Source organism: Kogia breviceps, chromosome 8 (genome assembly GCF_026419965.1).
Source record: "Kogia breviceps isolate mKogBre1 chromosome 8, mKogBre1 haplotype 1, whole genome shotgun sequence".
In the NCBI taxonomy this organism is placed as follows: domain Eukaryota; kingdom Metazoa; phylum Chordata; class Mammalia; order Artiodactyla; family Physeteridae; genus Kogia; species Kogia breviceps.
In genome coordinates, this window is record NC_081317.1 from 103,734,723 (window position 1) to 103,758,381 (window position 23,659).

Sequence of the window (23,659 nt, forward strand, 5' to 3'; positions counted from 1 at the left end):
GGGCTGTCAAACCTTTAGACTCACAAAAGGGTAAACCGAGATCCAGAAATCCAAGAAGCACAGAGGTCGGTCTAGGTTTTTGAACTTCCTTGCTCCATCTTCTTGAGTTTCCTGGCTGGCCAGCCAGGTATGCCTAATCAGGACAAGCCAATATCTTTCCTGCTGTTTGTTTTCTACCCGTGTGCAGGTGAGCAGAACAGGAAGAAACCCTTCCTGTCCAGCCGCACCCCAAACCCTGGCTCTCCCTGCTCACCCCCTTGCTTCTCCAGCCTGGCTTCCTTTACCACAACTCTATATAGCCTTTAGCTCAGGGAGCCAAAATTAATCACTGGTGGGGTTGGAGAAACAGCGTTGTTCCTTGGCTCCAAGCCAGGCTCCCAGGATGTGCGTCAGAAAAAAGCTGGTGAGTGAAATTCCAAAGCAATTTGAGTCACTGGGGAGGAAGCGAGACCAGGACAGAAGTCACAATGAGAGCCTGAGGGCAGACCAAAGCAGGGCCCTGGGGGTCAGGGGCTGGGCGAGGCATCAGGAATGCTCACCTGCCGAAAGATGGGTTACAGGACTCCTACCCAGGTAGGAGTTTATCTCTGTGCTCTGCACAGCCCTGGGTGCGGCAGGAACTGACCAGGAGGCCTGCCTGCTGGTTCCACCCCTGGATACAGTAACCATGCCCTTCACCTGGCTCCCCATAGGCTGGTCTTTGGATCCCAGCCCCTAAAAATCCCTGTGGTTGTTTCTTCATGCATTCCCTCCCACTGACCTGGCCCAGGACACTGCTTCCGGACAGGGAATAGTGGTGACAGGCCAGCCGGGCCCCAGAGGAGAGACAGCAGGTAAGTCCATCACTCACGTCCCACCGGTCCCGAGACCACCCTGGGCCCTTTCTCTGTGCCTGGGGAAAGGACAGGAGCTGCGTCGAGCCCTGGCTGCCCCACCTGTCCCCACCTGTGCTCACCTGGCTACTCCTAGCACACAGTACGACGCGGGGTTCTCAGAATGTGATATCTCGGATGGAGGGAGGCGTGAAGGCAGCAAGAGGGGCAGGTGGGTTAGGAATCAGGTGTCTTCCCCATCGAGGTGCAGCAGCCCCCTGACGGTGGCCCAGCAACCAGAGGCAGCCAGATTCAGGGCAGGAAGCGGGGGTGGGGGTGGGGGGAGTGTCTACAAGTGCAAGCAGCTGGCCTGGATCCCACTTTCTCCTTGTGAACCTAGCCGGGAGGGAAGGGGAGGCGGGGGAAGAAAGCTCCCGCAATAGCCTGTTTCATCCCGATCAATCCAAGTGGCCACTGGCCAGGATGGAGCCCAGGAACAGCCTGTGATTCTGGGGCCACCCTGGCCCTCAGGCTGACTCTATCTTCTGCCCCCTCCGCAGTCTGAAGGGCTGCTGCCCATACCAGGGATGCCTCCACTCTGCCAGTTACCCTGGGCCTGGCCTTTCCTTCAGTCCTACCCCACGGGCCCTTGTGGCCCCTTCATGACCCCCTCCCCACTCTGGGAGCTCCCTGATTTTTCAGGCAGTAGGATCCATTTCTCCAAAAAGAAACTGAGTGCATCCCTAACTCAGCCTTTCACCCTCTCATACTCCCGGCTCACCCAACTCGGTTCTTTTTTTTCTAGTCACACCTGGCCAAGAAATCTCAGGCTTGCTCTAGGAATTCCTTCCAGGGCAGCTGAGATGCCAGGCCAGCCTGCTGTTACTTCCTTGCAAAGCCTTGAGCAGCAAAGTGAGGGAGTCCTTTTGTTTTAGGAACCAGGCTGCGACCAAGGCTTCTGGGGACTCGATCGAGGGTGTGTGGAGCTCACAGGTGGGCGGCCGTGGGCCTTGGAAAAGGTGCAGGTGAGCACAGCTTGGCTGAGAGGGGCCATGTGAGGTCACCATTTAAGGATCAGCTGACCATGTTTACAGTTAACCTTTGCCCCAAGCTCTAAGGTCCAGTAATTTTAGGTCTTCTCTTTGCCATCAGACCTCTAGGACTCTAGGGCATATTTCCTCATTTCTAGCTGTTAAGACCTGTCAGTTCCACTGTTGGAGATTATATTTAATATATATACATTATATACAAACGCACTCACACATCCCATCAGCTGAGTTAAAAACCCATGCCTTGAGGCAAGAAAACATTTCCACATTCTTGACTCCCTGTGGGCAAGCTGGGGTAGGTATGGGCTGGAGGGGGACTTTGAGGCAAGTTTCAGCCGGTCCATTCCTGCTTCTGTGCTTTCTGTTTCCCTAAAAGCATCATATGATAACATCACACAGTCAGCATTTCAAAACTGGGGGAACATCACCTAATAGCCCTGTCTGGTCTCCCGCAGGAGGAAACTGAAGCCCAGAGATTAAAACATGGTGCAGGGGCTAATAGCCTGGCAGGGCCACAAACTCCATGGGTGACTTTCCCAGGCCATTTTCTGCTTTGGGGCTCAGTTTTCTCATCTGTAAGAGGAAGAAGGTTATTTTTAAATGAATTAAGAACATGTTCATGCTCTAAAATCAGGGCATGAGGTTGGAAGGGGCTCAGGGGCTCTGCGGTCTCCTCTCAGAGGCTCCGAGCCAGCTGCCAGAGTGGAATCCTTGCTCTGCACTGCCCTGAAAAGTCACATCACTTCCTGAAGCTTCAATTTCCTGATCTCCCCAGTGGAGATAATAATAGTACCTCCTTACAGGATGGTTTTGAAGTTTAAATAAAGTAGTACCTGTAGCCCAATAGTGGGCATGTAATAAACTCTCAATAAATTATAATTGGGATTTCCCTGGTGGTCCAGTGGTTAAGACACTGAGCTTCCACTGCAGGGGGCACAGGTTCAATCCCTGGTCGGGGAACCAAGATCCTGCATGCCACATGGTGCAGCCAGTAAATAAATAAACAAAATAATAAAAATTATTATTAGAATTATAATTAAACTTAAATCCCTGGATGGCATCACTATCATTTTATAATCCTCGCAATCTCCAGCAGTGTCTGGCCCTAATAGGCACTTAACATGCATGTGATAATTGAAAGAAAGGCTACACGAACGAATGAGCAAACAGGTCTCATTTTTTTCCAGACACCCAGGATACGAGATGGGACTTGGGTTGCATGGCAGGTCCTGTGCCTTCAGCCTGGCAGGGCTGTTAGTGACCCACGTGGCCTCTGCCTGCCAAACGGCCACCACACGGGCCCTGCAGAGGCAGAGTGCGGTCTGGGCTCCGACTGATGCCCCCCAGCACCAGGGCTCCCCGGCCCTCGGTGCTGTGTGGATCAAACGGTGGTTGGGGAGGATGTAAGTGAGGTCTGCTGAAGCCACCCTGCCGCCCCAGGGGTTCCCTGTCAGAGCGTGGAGATGGCGGTGCAGGATCTTCTTTGGGGGCTAGGATTCAACAACTTTCTGTGGGCCTCCCCTAAGAGGAAGAAGAGGGATGGGTGGGCAGAAAGGTAGGGTGACCAGGGCTGAACGTTCCAGAGAAAGTGGTAAGCCCCAGACTACCAGTCTAAGCTGAGGCACGTGTTCAGTGGCCTCTGAAGTGCCTAGACTGTGGTCCAAGTGGCCACATAGCAGCAACCACCATCCCTGCCACGCTGCCCAGGGGCCTGTGTCACAGGCTGTAACGGGCTGACCTGTTCTCTGGGAAGCTTCCAACCACGCTCCTTGACCCTCTGTGTTGTCCTGTCAGCCCCACTGTGCCCTGGTCCGCCCCCCTTCTCCCCAGCTCGCTCCATGTCTTGCCCTGGGGGTCCAGTACACGGGAATGACCATGGCCTGCAGAGCAATGCTCTGGCTGGGACGAGTCACCCTGGACTCTCCATGCCCACCTTCCCCCTTCTTGGCCATTGAGCCCCTTCTCAACCATGATCTTGGGAGGGACTGCAGCTTCCTGGGGTTGCTGGCCTTTAACTCTGGTTGGAGCCTAAGAGAGGCCTTTCGGGTCCAGAGAAGCCCAGAGACAATGCAATTGCCTGGTTGGTCCCTCACCTCTGTCACCACCTCAGGAAACTTCTGGTCAGCATTCCCTGGCCGCCCGCCCCGGAGGACCGTGCAGGGTTGAATAATGCCCATGTGGCATTATAATAATGTCCAGTAATACCTGGTGGTCCACTGGCCAGTTGGCCTCCTCCTCTTTGACCAAGCCAGAGCCATGTGTGTGTATTCTTATAGAAATCTCTGCCAGGAGGTGTGGGGAGGGAGAGGAGCAGATGGGGAGACAAAGAAGAGGGGGAAGGAGAGAGAAGGGGAGAGAAGCAGAAAAGAAGGGGTCTGTAAATGTGGAAGGAGTGGGTCCTTGACAGATCCCAGACTTTGTGTGGACAGAGCTCCAGGGAGCTGGGGAATTCTCTGTCTCTGATTACAAAAAGGCAGGGTCAGAGTTCATCTTCCAGGTCAACATCCGATTTTACTGCGAGCCCCAAGGGCATGGGAATCCAGCTTTGACCTCCAGTGCCTTTCACACCATTCTCTTTCTTGTGTTGTTGGAATCTGAGCACCAAGAAGGCGTCAGGGCCAGGGCAAAGGGTGCAGGGTGGCTCTTCAGGGAACTCAGGGCGCAGAGGAGGACCAGGTCCTTTCCTGGATAGCCCTGCACTATCCTTTAACCTGGGTCAAGAGCAGCTCCAACCCCAAACTCAGGTCTGGCTACTGACATGCAGCAATGCCCAAGGGCATGTCTGTTCAGGCTAAGCTGACCTTGACAGGAACACTGAGCCCTCTAAGTGTTTACTAAACAAACCCTGTCCTCTGAGTAAGGCAGCCAAATTTAACCCAGCCTCATTGCCACGTGATTATGTTTTTAAGATGCTCCATTCCTTTATCTGGGAACAGAAAACAGTAATACATGCTCACAGTGGACCACTTCTGAGGGACAACAGAAAACTTTCCCATCCCTGACACTAATTATTATCTCTGTGAGCTCTAGCACAACCAGCTACCGAGGGAGAAAATTGGGTCAGAAGAGAGGAGACTGGGGGCTCCTGGACACACACCTCCCCTGCCCCTCTCTCCTAGACCCCTCCCTGCCCCCTCTCAAACACTGCAGCCACATGGAAACCTGTGGGGAACAGTTGGGGCTTTTTATAATTTTATTTGTTAACAGTTCAGGCTATTTTTTTTTCATGCTGCAAGCGATGCCAATGCCTCATGAAAATGTTGTGAAAAAAAACAAGTCTATTTTGGGGTGATCGGCCTCCTCAGAGCTTCTCACTTGTAGCTCTGCAGGCTCCAGGCATGGGCCTGCCCGCTCTCAGAAGTTCTGCAGCTTGCCTGAAGTTCAGGATCTCCAGCCCAGATGCACTGGCTAGGGGATGCATTTTTGTCCCCCTCTTGTCATTTTCCTGCCTAGAAAGCAGGGCAGAAGAAACACCATCTAGCTTCTTTCTGCTTCCAGATGGCCTGGCAGTGGCTTCCGGTGCACTGTCCTGAGAAATGAACATCCCAGGAGACTCGGAGTGGATCACGTCTTTCCCTCATGGCATTTGTGGTGATGGTACTTGCAGCTCTTTAAAGACATAAGCCAACAAGTGCTCCAATTTCTCTACTGAACGAAGCGCCGTTTCAAAGCTGCAATATCTGTTTCATGGAGGCCTCAGCCAGCTGTGCAGGGCCAGGGTTAGAGGGGCTTGGGTGCGTGCGCAGAGGGGTCTACATGCTCAGAACTCTGCCAGCAAGGGCTGGCGGTAGCCTGGCCAGACCTGCATGGGAATGGATTCTTCAGTTCCTGCTGGAAGCAGCCCTGCCAGCCCCACGGTGTGGCTGTAGGAAGGCTGCAAGGACCAGCTGGGCTTGGAGGATCTCAAGCAGAATTCACTGCCTCACCTGGTTTGTTCATTTTCTCAGGACCGCCCCCCCCCCCCAATCCCTGCTACCCGCCAGGCACTGGGCCAAGGTGGGCATGAAATTTTCCAACCCTGGTAGGTCAGACTGTCAGAATTCCACCCCTCGATCCTCGCCCCATGCCGTCTGTGCTGTCTGCTTTCCATAGGCAGCCCTGGGGTGCACAGGAACACATGGCGCTGGTCCTCTGTTCCAGCGTAGGTCTGTGATGGAGAGAAGGCAGAAGTGGAGGAAGAGTTCCAGGGACCACACAATCTCTGATCTCAGCCCGGGAAGATGAGAAAATCATCTAGCCACCCCCTGACTTCAGGCGAGGAATACTGTTATCCTCAACGGGAGGCCAGAGAGATGAAGTTCCTTGACCAAAGTCACGTAGCCACTTCCTGATGGAGGGGCTACTAGAACTGAGATCGGCTCCTCCTCTGTTTTGGTTTCCTTCACTCTGTGCTCTTGGGGCTGCTGTGGTCCACATCTCTGCCCTCACTGGGCTTTGGGGGGGCCTCCTCTTCCCTTGGCTTCCTTCTGTCTTGTCACCACCCTGCCTCTAGGGGGTTGTCACAGAGATACCCTTCCATTACCCTGAAATGACACAGTGCCACCTGTTTCCAGAGGTCTATGGCTGGCCTCTCCAAGCCCTTTCTTGATCATTCCCTACTTCTCTGGGAGTTCTAAAATTGTCTTTGGCTGAACTGGTCCTCAAATTGGGACTGACCACTTAAGGAAGCTGAAAGTGGGGACGATGGCAGAATGAGGTTCTCTCTCTGCCTCTTATCATGTGTCTAATCCCTCCACGCTCCAGCCCAAAATGTTTCCTTCTGTTCTCAGCCTTGGCAGCCATCAGCTGATATTTTACTGAGTCCCAATTTGGGTCAGGAGCTGCTCCAACGAAAAGGACAGCCAATAAGATATAGGTCTTCCATGTTAGGAACTCATATCAGATGTCAGTGCTAGAATGAGCCTCAAAGGTCACCTGACCCAACATGAGAAAGCTGAGGCCCAGAGAGGTCTGGGAATTGTCCAACATCACACAGCTGCGTGAGGACGGAATGCAGGCCTCCTGATGGACAGTGGACCGATCTTTCCAAATTACCAAACCAGTTCAGAATGTGCAGATGACTGCAGCATGGGATGGCCCATGACCCCGGTTCTTGCCCCTCAAGGAGCCCCTTGTCTCCCTTTGATGGCCTCTCTCTTGGCCCCGGGGCTGAGTGTCTCAGCCCATCGGGCCTGGACAGCAGAAGCCATGCTCTTACCTTGAGTTGGACCCTCTGTTTGGGCTGATCGACCTGCTGGTGCCTCTTTGCATTACTCACAGTGTGCTCATTCCTTCTCTCACTCTCTTCCCCTGCCCTACCCCCTTCCCTTCCATCCAGCCCAACCGGGAGCCTGGAGGGAGCACAGAGCAATGGCAGCCCGCAGAAAAGGCCAGTACAACCTGTGGAAGCCCTCTCTGGACAGCATGTGAGTAGCCACTGGGTGATGTCAGCTCCTTCCCCACCATGTTCTGTACCCCAAACGTTTGTCCACGCATCCAGGATTTATTGAGCCCCTCTTGAGTGTCTGTTGCCAGGTGCTAGACCAGCACGAAGGGTACTCTTTGGAATAAGCATAGTCCCTTCCCAAAAGTGTCCTCAGTACTGTGAAGGACAGAGAGACCCAATGATACAGCAGGGTGACTGATATTCTTAGGGGAGTGTAGAGGAAGGGCAGGGAACCTAGACTTTGCAGGGGATACTCATGGAAGACTTCCTGGAGGAAGTGACATCTAGGCTGAGATTTGAAGGATGAGTAAGCATTATCCAAGTGAAGGGGGTGGAAAGAGGAAGGGTGTTCAGGCTGAGGGAGTCACTTGAGCAAAGGCCCATAAGATTCCTGTCTCCTCGTAGAGACCTGAAATTCCCCCCGAGCCCTGGGCAAGGAGGCTGAGAGATTCCAGGCTTCCAGATTCGGCTCCTTCACCCTGCAGGGGCCCTGCATCTTGAGAAGGCTCTGACTCTGCGCATTGCTGGAGATAGGGTCAGCCCACGTCAGAAGGCCTGTGGGGTGGGCTTCACAGAGGCTCGAGTGTTCCAGGAGAAGGGTGAAGAGAAGACAGGCTAGCAGCCCACAGATAGTTGAAGGGCTGAAGCTGCTTGGGAAGCAAATGGAGCATGCAGGTTGGAGGAAGGCACAGTGGGAGGGGTCTGCATAGCTTGGGCTGGTACCAGGGAGGGACCTTCAGAGCCACAGGGAGAGGAGGGCTTGGCGGCACTGGCTGAGAGCCTGCTGCATGGGTGCATTCCAGAGAACCAGATGGAGAGTTCTCTCCCCAGACCAGCCTCCTGCTCACAGGCTTCAGGAAAATGGCAGCGCTTGATGTCCTGGAGGATGGTGGTTATGGGGATAGATGGAGGGGTGACTTTAGGGGACAAGTTCAAGGTATATGTCATTGGGCAGGAGGAGTCACAAGAGGACTGTGGTAAGGGAAGAGATTTTGGGGGAGGCAGGAAACTAGAAGGGAAGGGACCCCTCAGGCTGCAGCCAGGCACTGTCCTCTCAGGGAAAGTAAGCCTGGAGAGGAAAGTCCTTGCCTGGGCCACCAGCAGAAAGGCAGTGTGGACACCCAGCCAGCCAGTGATATGGGGGAGTCAACAGCCCATCCCGAAGCGCTCCAAAGAAACACACAATGCTTCCAAGCTGCAGAAACTGGGAAGAGGGGGGGGGCTGGTGTGTGTGTGTGTGTGTGTGTGTGTGTGAGAGATTTTGTTATTCTCAGAGGGCTCCCGAAACCAATCTCTAGCAGATACCAAGGAAGGACTGTAATCTGAAGCCAGGAAAATGGACGCCCTGGGGCTGGTGTGGGCGGGGTGCAAGGTGAGGGGGAGGGGGGCAGGCCGCCTGCGCTATGAGAGGCTGCTGAGGGCTGGGAGCTGGGGTCTAGGACAGAGGGCTCAGAGCGGGCCACTGACTATTCCTTGGTTGCTGGTGAGGGACCCAGCCTCAGGGAATGGCCCTGTTTTCCATTGGAGGGCTGGCAAAGATGAAGAAAACATGGTAGCCAGATCCTTGGCCTGGGAGCCAAGATCTTGAGGCTGTCTTGAGTAGCTGGGAGGCGTGACTTGAGGGCCAGGGTTGGGTGGGAAGAAGGCCTGGCCTTGGCCACAGTTGGGGCAGAGGCTGAGGGCTGGGTCTTGGTAGTGACCTGCCTCTCGAGTTGAGAATCTTCAGTTGCCCTGATGAGGAGAAAAAGCTGGGATCTGGTGCCTCTTTCTGCAAAAAGAGAAAGGGCGCATAGCTGCAAGCCCTGTTGCCCCTTGACTTTGGGGAGAGGTCAGTTCTCTTTTCCTGCTCTGTGCTGCAATGGGGCTCTGCCTGTTGCTAGGATGTGTGAAACATGAAGCCAACAGGCTGGTGCTCTGGAGTGGGTGGAGAGATCAGGATGTCAGACACCCTGGCCCCCCCCCCACGGTGCCCATGCAGAGATCTCATGCTGTGCTCTTGGCGCAGAGGATGGGGTGAGGCTCTTCAACACCAAACCTGTGGGAGGAGCACACCTGTACACAGTTGAGTTTCTTTCCTAAGCATGTGTTCCAACAATTACTCTGTTTTATGAAGAGGGGATCCTAACTAGTGGCACCCTCGATCATGCTGAATCTCTTTTCCAGCTCTAGGTAGATTCAGAAGGTGGGGGAAGCATCCCTCACCAATCACGCACTTACTGAACGTGGACCAGGCCAGAAAGCATGAACACCTTGGTGGGCAACTTCCAATTATATGCATTCATAGATGGGAAGCATGCTTCAGACAATACAAGATTCATTTTTTATTTGGCTTTATTTTTTTGGCAATTATATGTTGCAGAAACTAGTATTAAAGTGGATTTGCATTCTCAGAGCACAGGCTGGAGGTGTGACGGAGGGGGTTGAGTGGGAGGCACGTCAATATGGGCTTTAAAAATTGTCCAGAGGTAATCGACAAGATGGATAAAACCAGACTGAGCTGACTACTGTAATTACTAGCAGTCAAGATCCTCATAATCAAACTAGCCTTGAACATGGAAACTTCCTCTGAGGACCATTCACATTACAGATGTCATCCCTTGTAATCTGTTTTACAGAATTTTGAGACAGAGAGCCCAAAGGTGCCTTAGGTAATGTCTCCAGGGCTAGTGTCTTCGTGGCATTTCTTTCAGAGGGCAGAAGATACTGGTGAACGCCAGGTGGCAATAGGATGAATGTGGGATGGAAGTGGTGCCTGCTGGAGAAGAGGGACGGCGGGGGGAAGGCTTAGATGGGAAACAGGTGCAGGTGGTACAGGGCCCCACCCTGAAACTCATTAAGGGCCATTGAAATTGGAGACCTAGGCTGTAGCTGCAGGGGTGACGATGGAGGGAGGAAGGCCCTCAAATGCCAGAAAAACGCCCCTGCTGGCAGAGGAAACGCTGTCTTCCTTTTCCCATGGGAAGCGGTGGAGGCCTGGGGCTAAGTAAGGGTCAAGGCAAAAACGTCAAGTTCCCCTTCCCTAACTCGCACCCCTTTCAGGGCGGACTAGGATGCTCTAGGAGTTCTTTCTCACCCTCCCGGAGGAAAGGGGGTAACCCCGTGAGAGTCCAGTGAGGTTTTGATCCTCGCCAGGTAGAAGGACGCTGCCCCAGCACGAGTGGCGAGCCGAGACCCCCTACGCCGCTTCCCTCCCGGAGTGGGGGGAGGTGGGGGGAAGCGGCATCGCGAGGCGGGGTAGGGGCGGGGCCTCCGAGACGCCCAATCCCCTTCTTTCTCCGCCCCTTTCCCTCCCACCGATCCCTTTCCACCAACTGAGCGCCGAGATGGGCGGCACCTGTCACGGCTGGCGTCCTGGGTACGATTTTGCCCCACCTTTTTTTCCTGCCTTCTTTCTTTCTTTTTTTTTTTTTCCCTTTCCCTTTTTTGTGAATGAAAAAAGGAGGTCTCGAGCGGTCCCTGGGACTGCGGCGCTAGGCGTCTTCGTGGCCGCGCCTTCGGAGAGGGCCCGGGCGCGTAGCAGTGGCGGCCTCGCCACTCTAGCCCACTCCTGCTCGCCGCCTCCAGCCTCCGCAGCCAGAGGACCGTTGGCGGCGGCGCGGCCCAGCCGCGGAGGTCGGAGCGGCCGCCAGCTGCCCGGCTCCAGCGCGCCTCCATGGCACTGGGCGCCGGGGGCGCGGGGAGATGCTGATCCGGAAGAGGCAGTGGCTGCAGTGCCGCGCGCGCGGCCGCTCCCTGCCCGCCGTCCGGCCCGGGCTGCTCTGTCAGAGTTTTTGATCTAACGCGAACCGGGCACGGAACCTGAGCGGCAGCAGCGCGACGGCGCCGGCATCGTCCTAACTTGCACGCGCGGAGTGACCCCAGCCATTTCACTAAAATGAGCGTGCTTAGCAGGAAGAGATGTGTTCCTTACACTACAAATTACCCCGTCACATGTAGCGGTGTAAGTAAATGATTAATTTCTGTTATGGCTGGGTTGCAAGCAGCCTCTGGAAACGCGCCGCTTCCCCCCTTCTGCGTCCTCCCGGGCCCTGTCTGCGCCCCTCCTGACTTCCCTTGGGTTTCCGCTCTTGCCTGGTCTATAGCTTCGGCTGCTGGGGTCTTAGGGGGCGGGGGACTAACATTTTCTTGGTTTATCTAGGGAAGGGAAGATGACTTGGTTGCCGTGGAGTGTCGTGGCCTTCCCCCTTCCCCATTTAAAATTTAAAAAAATTTTTATTTTGTATGTGTGTGCAGAACAGCGTGCACATAAAAAGGTCCAGAGTGGTGGAAATGGTTCCGTTAAAAACTAATGGAATGTGTTTTGCTCGCTGTTCTGGAGATGTTTCTTTCAACACACTCCATTGCAGTCTGTGTGTCTGAGTTCTGGCAAACTACTGGGAGAGATCCTTAGGGCTGTTTGTTGATGTTTGAAGAGGCTTATTCTGTGTTTAGGCTTGGCATTTTTTGTTAATATGACCATTCAGGATCCCTTTGGGCCCTGCTGCCCATCGGGTCTGTGGAGAGATTCATCTCTTTGCCTTCCCCCATGTTACAATGTCAGTGACCTGGGTGGGAGCCTTTTTTAATTGGAAGGCCACCCTCTCTGCTTTTCTCTTGCTGATCCTATACATCCTCCTTGATTTTTACCTTCATTTTCAAGATATTGTGTATTTTGTGTAAGATGCAGGATGTGGGATTTGGTTGCTAGGAGACAAAGCAGGCTCCCAGGGAGATTCTTTTGTTTCCTTGACAACCAGACTAGGGCAGCTACAGATGAACAAGCCTCCTATCAGCTGTGGGAGGGAAAGAGGGGCTTTTCTGGGCTCTGCAAAGAGTGTGTGTAGGTGTGTGGGTGTGGGACTGGGAGCCCGTGAGTGTTGCAGCTAATCTGAGCACACCTTTCATTTTGGCCTGTCCTGAGTTCAAAGAGCTGGGAGAGCAGTGGGCAGGAGGCTGTTTTTGAAGAAGGGAACAGGGACTGTGGGATGGGGTGGGAAAGGAGCACCTACGTGACGCTGGGATCATTGAGGGAAAAGGAGTGGCTTGGGGGTCGTGATAGCCAGGGCAGGGTGGCAAGGAAGCCGTAGCGTACGGAGGTTAGTCAGGAGGCTCAGAAGGAATGGGGATGAGGCAATTGTGCAGAAAAGTCTAGAGTCATTGAAGGAGAGAGTGCCAGAAGGAAAGGGGAAGTTGAGAAGCTTACTGAGTGGGTTGTACCATTGTATATAAGCAGTGATACAGTAAAGTAGCAATATTCTTGAGCAAAAATTACATTACTGTTGGTAATGGCACCATATCTCCAGTACAGGTCCTTTTAAAGACAGGCCTTATTAGACTAAGAGTTCTGCTGGCTTAATTGGGCCAGTGTGTATCTTCAAGAGAGATACAATTACACATATAGATATGTAATCCAGCATTATATAATACCACATTACATAAGAAGGCAAATACCTCCTTTCGGCCCAGGCTCTCTTGGCATGGATTTACCAAGATTCAGGAGACTTTCTTCGGGAGCCCTCATACCCATTTTCCAGAAGGGCAGATTGCGGCCCAGAGAAGTAAAGTGATTTGCCCTTTCCCGGATCTGACAATGAAGTTTGCCAGTCCGGCAGTTGGCACAGGGGTGGAGTGGGTGAGAATGATAAAAATCAGGAGGAAGTCAAAGGACAAGCAGGGGAAGGACTCAGGGGCAGCTGGGAATGGATGGGGAGGGCCTGCTCCGCTGGAGCAGCACCCAACAGGTCTGCTGTCGAAACTCACAGCACAGTGTCGCTCTCCTGCCTGTTGGTTAGCTGTCCCCTACTTAACCATAGAGGTGCATAAGGTGTGCCTGAGTGTTTGAATCATAGACTCGATGATCTTGGACCAGCACTGAACTGCTCTGCTGGTGTTCTGACATCCTCCTCGCCATCCAGCCACTCCTGGATGTAAGAACTGATGTGCCCGCCCCGTACCTCCTCATCCCCCCTTCGGCCTGCACACCCCCATACTGCTGGAATTTGAATTTGAGAAAGAAGTTCTGTGGGCTAGTAGGTTTTTATCTTTCTCCTACAGCTGCGTGTATTTGTATTGGGGATTCTATCTGTTTTGTTCTTCAGTCGATACAACAGAAACCACAACCCAGAAGATTCCTCCTAGTGCCAACACATCCTCCCCGCAGCCTGACTTGAGACCGGGAGCTGTCAACATGGGGTTCCCGGTCCTCAGTTCAGGAGAGGGAGCAGCGAGGAGGCAAGATGGTCAGCAGAATCGTGGGTGCTTGCTGGGGAGGGCGAGCAGGGACAGAGGGAGGAGAAGGAATGAGGCAGACGGTTGCGCTGGAGACCGGCCGGGTGGGGGGGACCTGCACGGAGACCCCTTGTTGTTTAGATCCTGTAAAATTCCGAGAAGGGGGAGGCGCTTGTCTCATTGACAAGTCCTTGCTGTACTTTGTGCTTAGGTGGCTGAGATGCACCTACTCGAGCAAATCCCAGTTGCCATTGTTACTTGGATGTTTCAGCTCTGCATTCCTGCGTGCTGGCATCCAGTTACAGCCCAGCTTGGTGGCCTGACTCTTGGGCTGGATGGCTCTGCAGTGAGGGTGCCTGGGCAGCCTCCAGGACTCCTCTGAGCTCAGCCTTCCTTGGCCTATAGGAAGGATTCCTCCAAATTGCTCCAACCCCCAGCTGACTTCAGGTGCACAGGGAACGTGAGCAGGGACAGGCCGATGACCCTGGCAAAACCAAGCTTCCTAATAACGCCTGCCTCTACCCCTACCCTCTCTCTTCAACTCTTCCAGGAGGTGGATGCTGACTGGGAGGCTGCCAGCAAGAGCCCTTTCAGGCCGAGGGCCCTCTCCTGGTGACAGCTTTTTAAACACGGACATGACATTTTGACTACAGTAGGGACTTCTGTTTGTTAATTTGAGCAATCCCTCTCTGTGGGTGGGCGAGCCACTTCCTCTCTTCCCAACACAGAAGGAAAGTAAGGCAAATATTTGCCCAGAAATTCAGGCCCAAGTTTCTGACTCTCTGCTTCCCCGTGACCCATGCAGTCAAGTTAGCAAGCATCCTTCCAGGGTTGCCAGTGTCTGGGGGCTTCCAGCCTGAGAATCCTCCTCTCCAGGAAGGAGAAGTGTGGGAAGGAGCATATCTCACTTCCCCTGAAACTGGATGCAGGATGCTTGGAGGGTAGGCCTGGGTAGGGGATGGGAAGGCCCATAGGTCTATTAGCCATGGGGTGTATCATCCCAGGCCCGCAGTTACCCCCACTGCCATCTCAAAACAGGGCCTGCTGCTGAGTGAGCCACGTAGGCAACGGGACAGACCCAGAGGAGGAGTGGGGGGGCCTGTGGACTGCTCAGGTGCATCCAGAAGTCTCCTCAGCCCAAAGAGCCTGGGCTGAAAAACTCTGGCATCTCCATAAAGGGGGCCGGGGTTGAAGGATAGCCATGGGCAGGCTGGGGCTTGGAAATCCACAACCGAGAGGGAGAGAGACAAAGGTGGAGGCCAGGAGAGCTGCTGCCCAGCTTTGACAAGTCCATTAAATTTTAAACCGGCCCTGCCCTTGGGCATGCTGGGAAGGGGTGGGGACCTGGCCGTGACTCCGCTTCTCTCAGCTGTTTGTTGTTCTGCTGCCACAGACCTGCTGGCTGGAGAAGGAGAGCGGATGATGACTGAGCTTCCTAAGCAGACAATTCTCTTCCCGGGAGGGTGGGGACTGGCCCTGGGCAGACTCCGCCTTGGCATCTCTCTCAGGCGTCGCCCCCATCCCGAATCCCCACCGGAGGATGGTGGCAACAGGAGGGAGACCAGAGGTTCACCCGGTGGAGCTGCGCCTCTCAGCCTGAAGGGGCTCCCGTCTCCTCGGGCCCCTGCAGAGCTCTTGGCCAGAAAGCCGCCCGCTCCTTCCTCCTCCTCTCCGCTCAGATGCTTGGAGAGGGGGCAGCCCTGGCTGAGGAGAGCAGCTGGCCCCGGCCCTCCGGGGGCCGGCATGCAAAGCTGTCTTCACTGCTTCTCTCCTCTCCCTCAGGTCCCAATTAATGGATTCTGACATGGATTATGAAAGGCCAAACGTAGAGACCATCAAGTGCGTGGTAGTGGGGGACAACGCTGTGGGCAAGACCAGGCTCATCTGTGCCCGGGCCTGCAATGCCACCCTCACCCAGTACCAGCTGCTCGCCACCCACGTGCCCACAGTGTGGGCCATCGACCAGTACCGGGTGTGTCAGGAGGTAAGGCTGGGCGTCCACGCCGCGCATCTGGGCTTCTTCCCCAGGGATCACTCCAAACAGGGCCTGCGCTGAGCTCATGGAAGCCCCTTAGGGGTCGGGTGGAGGCAGCTGAAGAGCAAGGAGCCCCACCCTCCAGGGGAGGGGTCCTTGGCCCTTTTTGTTTTGCACGACTGAGCTGGTGCCTGGGGCGTAGCATCTTGTGTAATCATAGCCCCGAATAATGGGGAGCCCTGAAGCGGGGGAAGGGGTGGTGCTTTGGAGAGGTGAGAGCTGGCGGTAGGAAAGAAGCTGCCAGCTAATGATACCAAAAGATCAGAGGCTCGGAAGTGTCCAATTGGCAGGTACAGTTGGGAACAAGGGCAGGCTCCCTGAGAGATTCTGTCCACTCTCATAACGGTCTGCCCTCTGAGAGTCTCTCACCTCCTGGCCAGCTCTTGTTAGTGAGTCTGCAGAGATGGCACCTGGATGGAACTGTTTTAAGGCACACGTTGGGAGGCACTAGCTGTCCCTCCAGCCCCCATGTTGCAGGACCCTCAGGAGTGAGCAGGCATGCAGGGCCTCCAAGAACCGTTGCCCTAGACTCCTGTCCCCCTCCCTGCCCCCACAGGTGCTGGAACGTTCCCGAGATGTGGTAGATGATGTCAGCGTGTCCCTCCGCCTCTGGGACACCTTTGGAGATCACCACAAAGACCGTCGCTTTGCTTATGGGAGGTAGGGAAGGCCCCCGGCTGCCTGCGGGGAGCCAGGTGGATGGCTTTTCGCTGCTTTCCCCGAGGTGTGAAGCGCCTCTCTGACACTGAGCCTGGCAGGAAGGAGTGGAGAAAGCAGCACAGGCAGACCCGCAAGGGGGCGGCAGCCTGGGTGGTTTGCGATCAGCACGCCTGGTTTGAGTCCTACCCTGTTAAGCAGTGGCTCTGGGACTCTGAGCAATTAGGAGAGCTGTTCTGAGATGAGTTTTCTCAGATGAGATGGTAAAAAGTGGTCATTTCTAACTCACAAGAGAGCTGTGAGGTCAAAACAAGAGTCTTTGAAAGCTCTAAAATGCTAAGTTAGGGGTGCATAAACTAGCGGTTCTGTTATTATATGTTTTGGGTAAGATCATGTGAGTAGATCCATATGACAGATGTGGGACTGTAGTGTAGGTGGTGCAGGTGGGTATGTGTGTTCTCCCTCATTCCAGGGGCAGGTAACCTACCACTAGCTTTCTTTGCCTGTAACCTCACTCTCCCACCGCCAGATCCGATGTGGTGGTTCTGTGCTTCTCCATTGCCAACCCCAACTCCCTCCACCATGTCAAGACCATGTGGTACCCAGAAATCAAACACTTCTGCCCCCGAGCACCTGTCATCTTGGTGGGCTGCCAGCTGGACCTGCGCTACGCCGACCTGGAGGCTGTCAATAGGGCCAGGAGACCCTTGGCTAGGTAGGGGGTGCTGGTGCCTAGGGAGGGGAAGGCGGCAGACGGGGTGCAGGGGGTGTCTCCCGGCTTCCTGCTCAGTCCTGAGGGAATCCACTAAGCCTCACATCTCTCCCTCCGTTTGAAGCGAGCTTATGTAGGGAGACAAGAGTTCTCATTCTTTCATTCATCCATCCATCCATCCATCCTTCTGTTACACACTGAGTGGGCCATACTGGGCTAAGCATCATGAGGAGAGAAGGAGAGGGAGCATTTGCATGAAAGGAGCTTATAATCTTGCTGGGAGATGAACTTGATAGGTGAACATGTTAAAAACCAACGTGGAATGTTGCATGCTAATTGCCAGAGAGGTGGTTATCGCTACCACTGTTTTGAGCTGGGGAGATCACCAGGGCCTGGCATAGATATGGAGGGCTTCCTGGAAGAAGAGGGGATTGGAAGTGAGCCTTGAAGGACTAGTAGGATTTAGCGAGACAGAGGAGAAAGGGAGTGGAAATGAGCAGGGCAGGAATGGGTCTTAGGACACAGATCCTGAGCAGAGACCCTCCAGCCTGGTGAAAAACAGACAGGCTCTGGAGAGCTGCCTCTGCCTGCCCCCCACTCTCTACCACCAACATGAATTTGGCTTCCCTTCTTGAACCTGCCAGGCCCATCAAGCCCAATGAGATACTTCCCCCGGAGAAGGGTCGGGAGGTGGCCAAGGAGCTGGGCATCCCCTACTACGAGACCAGCGTGGTGGCCCAGTTCGGCATCAAGGACGTCTTTGACAACGCCATCCGTGCAGCGCTCATCTCCCGCCGGCACCTGCAGTTCTGGAAGTCCCACCTCCGCAATGTGCAGCGGCCTCTGCTGCAGGCGCCCTTCCTGCCCCCCAAGCCGCCTCCCCCCATCATCGTGGTGCCCGACCCCCCCTCCAGCAGCGAGGAGTGCCCCGCCCACCTCCTGGAGGACCCGCTGTGCGCGGACGTCATCCTGGTGCTGCAGGAGCGTGTGCGCATCTTTGCCCACAAGATCTACCTCTCCACTTCCTCCTCCAAGTTCTACGACCTGTTCCTCATGGACCTGAGTGAGGGGGAGCTGGGGGGCCCCTCAGGGTCAGGGGGCCCCTGCCCGGAGGACCACCGCGGTCACCCTGATCAACACCACCACCATCACCACCACCACCACGGCCGGGACTTCCTGCTTCGGGCAGCCAGCTTTGATGTGTGCGAGAGCGTGGAGGAGAGCGGGGGCTCCGGGCCCGCGGGGCTCCGGGCTTCAACTAGCGACGGGATCTTACGGGGCAATGGGACAGGGTACCTGCCTGGGAGGGGTCGAGTGCTGTCTTCCTGGAGCCGAGCTTTTGTGAGCATCCAGGAAGAGATGGCAGAGGACCCACTGACTTATAAATCCCGGCTGATGGTGGTGGTGAAAATGGACAACTCCATCCAGCCGGGCCCCTTCCGGGCTGTTCTCAAGTACCTGTACACAGGGGAGCTGGACGAGAATGAGCGGGACCTTATGCACATCGCCCACATCGCTGAGCTGCTCGAGGTCTTCGACCTGCGCATGATGGTGGCCAACATTCTCAACAACGAGGCCTTCATGAACCAGGAGATCACCAAGGCCTTCCACGTCCGCCGGACCAACCGGGTTAAAGAGTGCTTGGCAAAAGGCACCTTCTCAGGTATGGAACGTGCTTAGGAGCCTTCTGAGGTCCAAGTAGCATTCTAAGTCATCTCAGCTGCTGATGTCCTGGAGATACAGTGGCTTTGCTCCTGAAGCCCCGTGTCCCCAGCCTGAGAGCGGGGTCACATAGTGCTTCACAGCCTGTGGCTCGGAAGGAAGCAGGTTGTCTGGGCCCGCTGTTGACCCTTGGGTTTGGTTGTCCCACATGCTTTGCCCACATGCTCACGGGATGCCTCTTCTCCACCCGGACAGATGTGACCTTCATCCTGGATGATGGCACCATCAGCGCCCACAAGCCCCTGTTGATTTCCAGCTGTGACTGGATGGCTGCCATGTTTGGGGGGCCGTTTGTGGAGAGTTCCACCAGGGAGGTAAGGCTAGGATGGGAACGGTTGGGAAAGAGAGGGACTTACTCCCTTCCCATCTGAGGCCTCTGTCACTTAATGGTACTTTCTGCAGCCTTGACTGTGTGCAAACCACTGAGTGATGGGCCCGAGAGAAGTTTATGAGATGGTTCCCACGGCCAAGGACTTTCCAGTATACCAGGCTAGGGAATTACGGTAACATCTTAACCCTACAGTTGAGAAGACACTTTTCGATTCGTTGTCTTATATTGTCTCACACGTGACTCTTATAGCGTAGCCTTCCACTTTACATGTAAGGAAAGTGAGGACCTGAGAAGTTAAGCGACTCATGCAAAGCTCTGTAAGTAGAAAGGAGAGGGTAGGACTTGGACTCAAGACTTCTGATTCCTTGGCTCTATACATTGTACCTTGCTTTCTCCCGGACCCACGTGAAATAACTAGAAAAATATTCAGTTTGTCCCAAACTGAATCCATCACTGTTTTAAAATGTAGGTTGTTTTTTTAAAAATTTATTTATTTATTTATTTATTTATTTTTGGCTGTGTTGGGTCTTTGTTGTTGTGCACGGGCTTTCTCTAGTTGCGGTGAGCGGGGGCTACTCTTCGTTGTGGTGCGTGGGCTTCTCGTTGCGGTGGCTTCTCTTATTGCAGAGCACGGGCTCTAGGTGAGCAGGCTCAGTAGTTGTGGCGGACGGGCTTAGCTGCTCCGCGGCATGTGGGATCTTCCCGGACCAGGGCTCGAACCTGCGTCCTCTGCATCGGCAGGCAGATTCTTAACCTCTGTGCCACCAGGGAAGTCCCTAAATGTAGGTTTTATTATAATTGAGGTATGGTGAAGCCAACAGATCAGGAAAAAAACCGCCATTAAAAAGATAGATTGTTATACTCACAGGTCTCAATGGGAGGGGCACACACAGCATCTGGGGACATGCAGGGAAGCACCAGGCTGGGTCATGAGGCAGAGGAAGTAAGGGGAACTGGGGGCAGAGCCTTTATTGTCTCTCCCATGGGAAGGAACGGGTGAGGCAGGGTATGCAGGCGTAAGGTTGGCTAGTTTGAATAATTTCATCAGGTTCTGGGGCATAGGGGCTGTCCTGAGTCATCTAGTACCTGGCCCTGGGGTAATTAGGGCAGGGGGAGAGTGGCCTGGAGCTTGAGAGCAGATAAAGGAGATAACGGGGGGTGTGGGCTCTGGATTGTTTGGTTTGCATGTGAAAGGCATGATCTCAGGTGAGTCCTTTATTATCTCTAGGAGGTCCCTCTAGGGTCAGCAAGGCCCCAAATTTCAAAGCATCAGAATACAGAAACTAGAAAGAAACACTTCACGCAATCACCCTTCCCTTAATCGGGGCCACTCCAACCCCCTGTTCTCACTGATACCGCTGCTTTCTTGGACACCCAGACTGGAGACACAGAGTTGGAAGGGGCCTGTCAGTGTGTCCTTAGAAATATCCACTTAAGTAAGTCTGTCCTCTCAGGTTCTGTTCTCGCCTTTCCATTCTCCCAGCCAAGCCGAGGGGCCCAGGCCATGGCCCTGTTCTCCATCTTCTCTGAACTCCTGCAACATTGACTGTCCATCACTCAGCCTTGCAATTGACAAGGTCCTTCTTTGTGCAGTGGCTTCAAGTTCTGAGGGTCCACACCCCGATTCCCCAGCTGGTCTGTGGTTTCTCTTGAGTGTAGGGACTAGGTCTTGCCCTTCTGATGAGTACCCTCCTCAGCGCTGTCCCTTAGTCAGTGCTCAGCAAACACTGAATGAAAAGCTGGACGAAGAACAGTGCCGCAGAGCGTCCTATGATACAGAGTAGGGATTTCCTAAAATTTCTGGGTAGGACATCCTTCCGGTAGGTGAAGTGGAGGGGTTCAGATTTGAGCCGTCTCTGCTCCTTGAAGCGTGATTTGGTTTGGGATGTACAAAAGTGTGAGGCTGGGGGCTCCCCAAAGCCGTGGGGCCCAGCACCACCACAGAAGCAGCCGTAAAGCTCCAGCCGATCCCCAGTGTAGCCTGGAGAGACCGGCGTCTGATGAGAAAGGTGGTGCCGCGCTGAAGAGATCCCAGAGGCCCAGAGCAGCAGCTTCACGAAGCCCGGAGACACCAGCTGGCGTCCGCTTTGCTCATTCCCATCCCACTTGCACTGCTCCCTGAAGGGCTGGGAGGGGCTGGGTGCAGGGCTCCTTCACACACCCTCCAGGCCGGAAGGATGCTAGCAAGAGTCCAGGTCCTCTTAAAAGCTGTTGGAGCCCTGCTCATAGGTGCTCAGCAGCTGGGCTCAGCACAGGCTGTTGCTGTGGGAGACAAGCCTTTGGGGCAGGGGGGTTCTGAGCAGGTCCAGAGGCCGCGAAGGGGTGGCAGTCTGTTTGGAGTAGCCCAGTTAGGTGGGCCAGAGCCTTCTGAGTCTTACTCTTCCCCTAAAGCTGGACCTCACCACAGCCTGCTCTATTCCTTCCCACCCGCAGGTGGTGTTTCCTTACACGAGCAAGAGCTGCATGAGGGCCGTGCTGGAATACCTGTACACAGGCATGTTCACCTCCAGCCCTGACCTGGACGACATGAAGCTCATCATCCTGGCCAACCGCCTCTGCCTGCCACACTTGGTCGCCCTCACAGGTAACTGAGCTCCAGGGCCTCCCGGGAGGAGGAGTCGGGGACCCCCAGGAGTCATGATTTCTTCTCTCACCTGTCTCCTCCTAGGGGACAGGCCATGAGCAACCAGGGAATACATTTACATAAAGTGAAATACGTCGGTGCGTATCGGGGTTCGGGTGAGGACAGGGATGTAAAGAAATGTGTGAGAGGGTTGCTCGGTGGGATCGCCTTGTAGGCTCTCGAGTCCAGAGGTCATCTTGGCCCAGCACAGTGGGCTCCAGCAGACGCTAGGGCCTGGTGTTCTTATTAGCTTGGCCGCACTCATGCAAGCTTGAGAAGTCAAAAAGAAAAGAACACTGTTCCTCATTTCTCCCCTTGCTCCTCCCCTTCCTCCTTCCTTTCTTTCCTTCTTCTTCTCCTTTCCCTCTTCCTCCTTCTTTTCTTCCACCTTCACTTTCCCTTTCTTCTTCTAGAGATAGACAGCAAACATTGACCTGCCACTCCTAATTCCTTGATTCCTTGTAGATCCTGAGAGCTCGAGCTCAGCTTTCAGGATGGACCAACCCCAGAGATGGGTTGGAGCAGGGACTGAGGCAGGAGGGAGACCAAGGAGCAGGAGTTCGGGGTCCAAGGGCTGGAGGAGAGATGGTGCCATCCTGGTGAGGGGTGTCTGGGGCCTGCTGATGTTGGAGTCGACATTTGCATTGCATTGGTGTTGGCGTTGCTACCTGTACTGGTGTTGATGTCGAGGTTAGTATTCTTGGGCGGGTCAGGGGCCAGAGAGCAGGGCCTCAGATACTGAGTTGAGGTTCAGGGAAGGACCCGGTGTCAGAGCTGCTGGGGCCCTGGGCAGATGATCAAGGTTAGGTCTGAGCTATGAGGGAAGCAGTGATCTCATGATGAGAAATGAGTTGAAAGGTGGGACTTGGTCCCAGGAAGAAGGGAGAAATCATTGATCAGAACCAAATGTTAAGCGCTGAGCCTTAACATCAAGGAGCTTAACTCTCTCTGCAGAGGGAGCCCAGGGGACACCGAGGGCTTTAGGGCAGGGAGCGAGAGAGAGGCTTCTAAAGCTTACAACTGCAGAATTCCCTGGCGGACCAGTGGTTGGTTAGGACTGCGCGCTTCTACTGCAGCGGGCACGGGTTCTATCCCTGGTTGGGGAACTAAGATCCCGCATGCCGCACAGTGTGGCCTGTAAATAAATAAATACATAAATAAATAATAAAGATCAGAGCTGCAACAATATGTCATCCATGGCCATCCATGAAAAAGTGCTGTGGCCTTCCCAGAGCACAGAAAACCATCCAAACTCTTAGACCGAGTAATTCAACGTTTGAAAGACTATCTACAAAAAAATGACCCTCATGCAAAAAACGTATAAAGGTGTTTAAGTTTCTTTCATCATGGCAGGCGATCAGAAACAAGTCAAATAGGCACCACTGGTTAAGCACATATGGGTAATTTTCACAAGGTAGCGTTTAAAAATGTTAATCACTGCTGCATGGAAAGGCTTATAGAAAATAACATTGAATGACTTTTCCAGTGAAATGCTCCATATGTGCCAAAAAACATATTTTAAAAATGTGTTGTGTATGTACCTTGTCAAGGATCAGTGGAAAATGCCAAGTATAGTGTAATAAGTGGTGCTTTGTGTTTAGTGATATATGCTTCCTATGAAGTTATTAATTCAAGCTTAAAAATTTTTGTTAACATTTGTTTATTTATTTGGTTGTGCTGGGTCTTAGTTGTGACAGGTGGGCTCCTTAGTTATGGCACATGGGCACCTTAGTTGTGGCTTGCCGGCTCCTTAGTTGCAGCTTAGCAGTGGCATGTGAACTCTTAGCTGCAGCATGCATGTGGAATCTAGTTCTCTGACCAGGGATCGAACCCGGGCCCCCTGCATTGGGAGTGTGGAGTCTTAACCACTGCACCACCAGGGAAGTCCCAAGCTTAAATTTTTTTTAATGTTAAATTATAACACAAATACACATAATATATGGTCAGCTTAATGAATTATTACAAAGCAAAGGGACCCTTGCCGGCCATACCAGAAGCCCTCCACCTGTCCCTCCCAACAACAGGCCCTTCCCCCCGTCCCCAGGAGGACCCACTCTACCTATTACTTTTTTTTAGGATATTTTTT

At 53.9% G+C, this 23,659-nt stretch overlaps 1 protein-coding gene across 8 annotated transcripts in view; it reads left to right on the forward strand.

Moving 5' to 3' along the window:
- Positions 1-437: 437 nt before the first annotated feature.
- Positions 438-23,659, forward strand: part of RHOBTB2 (Rho related BTB domain containing 2) — a 30,208-nt gene continuing 6,986 nt past the window's right edge. The window contains exons 1-10 of one of the 8 annotated variants that reach the window (XM_067039891.1): positions 438-573; positions 693-833; positions 1,748-1,837; positions 7,191-7,266; positions 15,276-15,477; positions 16,085-16,188; positions 16,715-16,900; positions 17,542-18,560; positions 18,815-18,933; positions 21,384-21,534. In XM_067039891.1, the coding sequence (XP_066895992.1) occupies positions 7,211-7,266; positions 15,276-15,477; positions 16,085-16,188; positions 16,715-16,900; positions 17,542-18,560; positions 18,815-18,933; positions 21,384-21,534 (1,837 nt within the window). In that variant the 5' untranslated portion in view covers positions 438-573; positions 693-833; positions 1,748-1,837; positions 7,191-7,210. Of the gene's footprint in view, positions 834-1,747; positions 1,838-7,178; positions 7,267-10,645; positions 11,227-13,319; positions 13,505-15,275; positions 15,478-16,084; positions 16,189-16,714; positions 16,901-17,541; positions 18,561-18,814; positions 18,934-21,383; positions 21,535-22,038; positions 23,085-23,659 lie in introns of those variants that run through there. The other 7 variants (XM_067039887.1, XM_067039892.1, XM_067039888.1 and 4 more) reach the window with 7 other exon arrangements.